The sequence below is a fragment of the Gadus morhua genome, chromosome 10 (genome assembly GCF_902167405.1).
Source record: "Gadus morhua chromosome 10, gadMor3.0, whole genome shotgun sequence".
NCBI lineage: Eukaryota > Metazoa > Chordata > Actinopteri > Gadiformes > Gadidae > Gadus > Gadus morhua.
The window spans coordinates 8,478,725-8,486,224 of NC_044057.1; the positions used below are offsets into that span (position 1 = coordinate 8,478,725).

Genomic DNA, 7,500 nt, shown 5'->3' on the forward strand with positions numbered 1-7,500 from the left:
CACACACACACACACACACACACACACACACACACACACACACACACACACACACACACACACACACACACACACACACACACACACACACACACACAATAACAAACAATAACACAGAACTGTGCATCTCCTACCGATCAGAGGCACAGAGTCAGACGTGGCCGGCATGATCTCTGCCACCAGCAGCATGAAGACTGTCAGCGAGAGCAGCACAGTGATCCCTGGTGGTAGAGAGAGACAGAGAGTGAGTGAGAGAGAGACAGAAAGTGAGTGAGAGAGAGAGAGAAAGAGAGAGTGAGTGAGAGAGAGAGACAGAGAGTGAGTGAGAGAGAGACAGAGAGTGAGTGAGTGAGTGAGTGAGTGAGTGAGTGAGTGAGTGAGTGAGTGAGTGAGTGAGTGAGTGAGTGAGTGAGTGAGTGAGTGAGTGAGTGAGTGAGAGAGAGAGAGAGAGAGAGAGAGAGAGAGTTTTTGAGTTTTTAAAACCGCTTATTTATTTACATATTTTTACAAAAACAAAAACACACACAACACCCAATAAAATACAACAAATAAAAACAAAAAGAAAAAAGAAAAAAACAGAAGAGACAAAAACCAAAAACAAACTAAAGCAACAGATCTGTAAAGGTAATGTCTGGGTCTTTTATAGAGAAAAGGATGCCTTCACTGTCCCAAACACCTTTAAACGTATCCACATCCTCCATCTTTGCGTAATAATTATATTCAAAACGTATCCGGGCTCTAACAAGACACTTGAAAATTGACACACAATCACGTCTCTGGCCTCCATCTATCGTTTCCCTCCTGCTTAAATAAATGGCCATCTTGGCTTGACCAAAAAGAAAATTCAGGAGCTTGCCTTTCTTCTTTTTGTTTTTCCTATAGGAGAAACCAAATATGAACAACTGTTTACTAAATTTTTCTTTGAACAAAGACACAACGGACCTCAGGTTTTGGAACAGTGGAATCAGTCTTGAACAGTCAACAAAGCAGTGAAAAATGGTTTCCCTCAGGTTACAGAAGAGACACTTATCTGACACACTAGGGTTTAGAATAGAGACAAAACCATTGACTGCTATGATTCCATGTAAAACACGCCAATGCAAGTCCCCAATGTTTTTTGTGACTGGAGCCTTGTACAGTGTACTCCATGCTGGTTTGACCTCAGCTTTTACTCTGAGATGATCCCTCCAGGGAGTGTCAGTCTTTCCTTTAAGTTTTTCCTTATTTAAAGCTTTCACACATCCCATGTAAAGGGACTTTCCACTCGCAGAGTCCATGGAAATCCACTCCTGCCTGTCCAGCAGAGGACCCAAAGCCTCACAGTCCTTCCCAAAAGGCCGGATGCATATCCTAGGGAAAGGGTCACTATGATCAGGTGTTAAGTCTCCTTTAAACCATCCAGTCAGAAGAGCTCTGTCTTCTGAGGACAAGGCCTTCTTAAAACCGTCCAGTCTACGTCCCACCACACGTGTGGATCGGACTGCCAGTCTTCCTGCCACGTTTTCTGCATTGTCCACCTGAGCACCAGCCAGCTGCAACAACTCCTGGACAGTTGTTATCTCCTTCTCCTTCAGTAATCCAGTCATGTTTGGCACCTCCTCCCATGCAGCCGCTAGACGAGCCCCCTTTAGAATGGGCTCCCTTAGCAGCCAGTACAAAGAGGATGTGGCTTCTAAGCAACCAGCCTCCATCACACTCCATGCTTTCAAAACACTTAGATAAAAAGGTGGTAAAACATTAAGATTGAAGCAAGAACAGTCCAGAGAAAACAACGTTTTTCCAAAACCTAAACCTCCAACCCAACCAAAAACAATTCCAGCTACTTGTCTCCACGGCAGATTTTGGGGTCCGTATAGAAAGCTTTGTAAAAACTGTAACCTGAAAGCTGCTTTCCTGCTTGCTAGACTTGCTATGCCCTGTCCTCCCTCTTCTTTAGGTAGAAATAATATGCTTTGTGGGACCCAATGGAGCTTGTCCCAAAAAAAGTCAACAATAATACTCTGCAATCTCCCCAAAAGACCTGCAGGAGGCTCCAACACAGCTAGCCGGTGCCACAGAGAAGAGGCCACCAGGTTGTTAATAATGATTGATCTGCCTCTGTATGACATCCTGGGCAAGAGCCAGCGCCACCTCCCCAGCCTGCCCTCCATCTTCTCCACCACTCCCTCCCAGTTCCTTTTCTCTGCAGAGTCATCACCCAGTTGCACTCCCAGATACTTGATGCCATGTCTTTCCCAGAAAATCCCATCAGGTAACTTAGGTACCCTCCCATGCCAATTTCCACTTAAAAGAGCACTGCTTTTAGCCCAGTTGACCTTTGATGAAGATATATTTTCAAAGGACTCTATAATCTTCATTAATTTTTCCACATCACCATCATTATTTACTGCCACAATAATATCATCAGCATATGCCGACAGATGCAACGGTACACAATCTACAGACAGTTTTACCCCACTCAAGGCTTTCCTTATTTTTGACAAAAAGGGTTCTATAGCTAAGGAGTATAGCATGCCTGACAATGCACATCCCTGGCGAATACCTCTCTTGATTGCAAAAGAGGCAGTTAAGCCACCATTTATTTTGAGCACGCTTTCAATTTGATTATAGAGGACTTTAATCTTGTTGGTAAAAACAGGAGAGAAACCAAAAGCACCCAACGTTTCCCAAAGATACTGATGTTCCACTCGATCAAAAGCTTTTTCCTGATCTAGGGAAATCAGACCGAAATTCAAGCCTAAGGTTTTGGAGATCTGTAGGTAGTCTCTTATTAAGGAGATGTTGTCCTTTAGCGACCTGCCAGGGACACAGTAAGATTGGTCGATATGAATTACATTTCCAATTACTCTTCTCAGACGGTTTGCTAGTGCTTTTGATATAATTTTATAATCCGCACATAGCAGACTGACCGGCCTCCAGTTTTTAATTTCTGACAGGTCTCCCTTCTTAGGTAGCAGAGTGAGGACTGCTCTACGACAGCTTAGAGGAAGCTTTCCTGCAGCCAAGCTGTCATTTATGACTTCTAGCAAGTCCACCCCGATCGTGGACCAAAAACACTTATAAAAATCCACAGGTAGACCATCAATTCCTGGGGCTTTCCCATTAGCTGTGCTCATGAGCGCCCCCTGCAATTCCTGCAGAGACAGTGGTTGCTCTAAGCTAGCATTGTTATCTTCTGACAGCTGAGGGAGCTGGTCAAAAAACAACTCTCCTCTCTGGTCAAACTCAGTGTACTGACAGTTATAGAGCTCTGTGTAAAAATCCACAGCCCTCTTTCTTATATCATCCGACTGAGTGAGCTCTATGCCGTCAGCTGATTGAATACAATGAATTATTCTGTTTTGGCCATTCTTTTTTTCTAAATTAAAGAAAAATTTTGAAGGAGCATCCATTTCTACTAGGTTTCTAAACCTAGATCGGACCAAAGCACCCTGGGCCCTTACTCCCAGCAGGTCTGCCAAAACAGCTTTTTTGTCTTTGAAAGCTTTAAGATGTGATTGGTCTCCAGTAGAATTACTCAATTCCTGGAGCTCCACAATACTGGTCTCTAGGTTTTTAATAGATTGAGCCGCCTCTCGAGTAACATTTAAGTTGTACTGTATACAAAACTGCTTAACCCGCACCTTTCCTAAGTCCCACCATTGCTGGAGGGATGAATGTTCATGCTTCTTACACCTCCATTCTTCCCAAAGAAAGGTTAAGCATTTCTTAAAAGTACAATCATTCAAAAGTGAGATATTAAAGTGCCAATAGGCACTTTTAGGTTTAACCCTGCTTATAAAAACAGTTCCCACCAACAAAAAATGATCTGAGAAACCTACTGGACTCAAAAAACATTTTTTAAAAATCTGCAAATGATGATTAAAACAATAAAAACGATCTAATCTAGCCAGAGTAATATAATTATCTCTGGCATGAGACCATGAATATTGCCTGCAGTTTCCATGTTTGGATCTCCACACATCACTCAAATCATAGGTTGCAATAATTCTTTTTAGAAACTTCCTTGACTGTAAATTTGGCTCCAAATGATTCCTGTCTAAATCATCCACAGTGCAATTAAAATCACCCCCTAGGATTAGGAAATCAGTTTGAGCACAGCCTGAAAGAGTGTCTGCTAATTTATTTAAAAAACAACATCTTTCTTGTGGGTTAACAGGGGCATAGACATTTAACAATGTAAAGGTGCTTTTTTCATATCGTGCAGTGACTTTAAGAAGTCTTCCCTTTATAATTTCTTCACAGTCAAACGATACTGGCAAAAAGTTTTTTGCAAAGAGAATTGCCACTCCAGCACTCAAATTGCTATTGTGACTAAAAACGATATTGCCATCCCATTCTCGTTTCCACTCGACTTCAATGTCCGCAGTGGTGTGTGTTTCTTGTAAAAAAGAAATGTCTATGCCCTTTAATTTTACAAGTTCAAAAAACAAAGCTCTTTTTTTAGCATCTCTTGCTCCATTTAAATTAAGAGATGAGATTCTAAAACTAGCCATCAGTACAGCAAGAGTAATGAAACAATAAAAAAGTATCTCCTTACTCTTGATCATTGCTGATTTCTGCGTTCACTCTTTGCACAATCTTTCTGAGTCTATACACTTCCGTGTCCATAAGACCATCAGCGCCTCTGTGTCTGATCAACCATTTAGCTGATTCAACAAACAAAGAGCGGTTTGGGAAAACCTCCCCTACATTGACAGCCCGTCGTCCTTTCATCTTCTCGAGGAAACTACGAATTTGCTCCAAACTGTAACCATTGGCTTTCTGACCATCAGCTAAAGATGAATCAGATGACTCTAAATCACTATCTGTGTCAGAGCCTCCATTTGTCCCACTATCCTGCACTACCTTTTTTTTTGACCTTATCCCTTTTGCTTGTGACCTTGTCTTTCTCTTTGTCCTTGGCACTTTAAACAAATTTTCCTCATCTCTTGTTCTTGTCTCCCCATCAGTTGTTAAAATATCAACGTTCATTTCCTCTTCATCCTCTCCCTCAACACTAGTCTGAGTGGGTGCACTTATGACTATATTAGACGAAGAAGTAGAAGCAGAGGGCTGCCCTCCCTCCTGCTGAGAATCTGTATTTGGCCGCTGGGCTGCGGCCTCCTCTGACCCCCCCTCACTGCCTGCCTGCTCCCCTGTTTCGGCAGCCACCACCTCTGCCACTACATCTGACCTCCCTTCTTCCACATCTACAACCTGGAGCACTGCCTCTGCCACTACATCCTGTCTCTCTACTACTTCAGCCTGTCTCTCTGCCTGTGCAGCCTGTGGCTCCTGGGCTTCCACCCCCTGCCTCTTTTCTGGACAGCCTCTCGCCAAGTGCCCCTCTTTCCCACAGCCAAAACACTTCATTGACTCAGTGGTTACAAAGATGGTGTAGTCAAAGCCATCGACTTTAAACTTCATCACCACCTTCAATTCATCATTATATTCGTTTTTAAGGATCATGTATACCTGCCTTCTGAAACCCACTAAATGTTTTACACGAGCTGACTTACAGCCGGAGGAAAGAAACTTCATTGCTGACACAATTTGCCCATGACGTGACAGCTCCCTTTCCAAAGCCTCGTTGCTAATAAACGGAGGCAGGTTCGATAGAATTACTTTTTTTGCAGGATTAACCAGCGGGAAAACACCAATATGCGTATTTCTCAACACAATTCCCCGCTCCACCACGGTGTTCACTTTGTCCAGCGTGTCTACAAAAATAACAATCGCGCTGTTCATCCTGGATGCGGCTTTCATGCTGTCATATCCCACCAGTTCACCCACTGCCAGACAGCACTCCTCTACGGAGTATTCCGCTCCAACAGGGACTTTAAGCCCATGTCGGCGGGTAAGATTTTTAAAAGCCCCGCTACCCTTATTACTGATGCCGGCGGCCACCGCGTCCATAGCGACCGGGTAAAGACGCGATCAGCGCCCCCCCCCCCCCCCGCCGCGTGAAAACCTCCTGGTGCTTAAAACAACGTGAGGGAAAGGGACAGCGACCAATTGTGAGAAAACACCGGTGTATATTTACAGATACCTTGCTTCGGAAGAAAAACCATCCACTCCAACACGCTCCACACACTCGCTCAGCAAACACTCACGCATGCGCACGAGAGAGAGAGAGAGAGAGAGAGAGAGAGAGAGAGAGAGAGAGAGAGAGAGAGAGAGAGAGAGAGAGAGAGAGAGAGAGAGAGAGAGAGAGAGACAGAGAATGAGTGAGGCAGAGAGACAGAGAGTGAGTGAGAGAGAGAGAAAGAGAGTGAGTGAGAGAGAGACAGAGAGTGAGTGAGAGAGAGACAGAGAGTGAGTGAGAGGGAGAGAGAGAGAGAGAGAGAGAGAGAGAGAGAGAGAGAGAGAGAGAGAGAGAGAGAGAGAGAGAGAGAGAGAGAGAGAGAGAGAGAGAGAGAGAGAGTGAGTGAGTGAGGCAGAGAGTGAGTGAGAGAGAGAGAAAGAGAGTGAGTGAGAGAGAGAGAGATTCACTTTTCCAGCCGTGTGGACATATCCATGCATGGCTTAAACTTTGAGACAAGCATATGCTACTGGCAGGAGGAACATGGACAGCTTCCCAGGAGTACCCGATTTATTAGGGAATGGAGAATTCAGGTGATGATGTGCAGGCCAGGATGGAGCTGTTAATAATCCCTGTGGATTATTTTATAAATCATGCTGGAAATGACAGAGCCAGGATTTAACAAGGGAGTATTGTCTTCATAAAGCTTGCGTGTGTTTTAGATCTCACACGCTCTTTAGTAAGTCGCACACGCGATGATGATGTTGATGACGACAACCGTGATGATGACGATGGTGATGAAGCTACGTTTTATAATCCTAGTTTGATTATGATATTATTATATAATTATTTGGATTCTAGGCCCTACCCAGGGAGATCTTCTCCCCAGAGTCGGCGGGCAGCAGGAAGACGAGCAGGGCCAGGCCGGAGATGAGGACACAGGGGATGAGCAGGTTGAGGCCGTAGTACAGTGTCCTCCGCCGCATAGTGACCGTGAAGGTCACATCCGGGTACGGCTCCTTGCAGCAGTCGTAGTACAGCTCGTTTCGCTTGGCTGGCACACCTTTGGAAGGGGGGGACCGCAACATCATGACATTCAAATGCACATTACATAAGATATCACTTATAAATATGAATGACATCTGTGAGGATTAATTAACTGCCACATCAGATTGGAACACATCGGCAGAGGGGCAGAGCTTCAGGACTCACAGGTGAATCTGCGGAGCCGATTGGTTGGAGGGTGTTTGATGGGAACTTCATGGCACATTTCTAAGCCATGTAATTTACCTTTTGATTGTGGACAATTCTCCGTAACAAATGAATTCATAATTTTAAAGCCAGTCCATCAGTGTCATTCTATGCATCCATCCAACTATCAGCCATCCATTCATCCGTCTTTCTATCCATGCATCAATCCATGAACTAATTTCAGCTCATTATTTTCGATTATTATCTCTGTGATGCCCACTCGTCCCACTGATTCAAAATCAGCG

The 7,500-nt window shown here is 44.2% G+C and overlaps 1 protein-coding gene across 1 annotated transcript in view; it reads right to left on the bottom strand.

Moving 5' to 3' along the window:
* Positions 1 to 7,500, bottom strand: part of LOC115552663 (neuronal acetylcholine receptor subunit alpha-7) — a 37,738-nt gene that overhangs the window by 3,735 nt on the left and 26,503 nt on the right. The window contains exons 6-7 of the mRNA XM_030368940.1: positions 6,873 to 7,067; positions 135 to 221 (exon numbers count right to left, since the gene is read on the bottom strand). Of these exons, the coding sequence (XP_030224800.1) occupies positions 135 to 221; positions 6,873 to 7,067 (282 nt within the window). The remainder of the gene's footprint in view (positions 1 to 134; positions 222 to 6,872; positions 7,068 to 7,500) is intronic.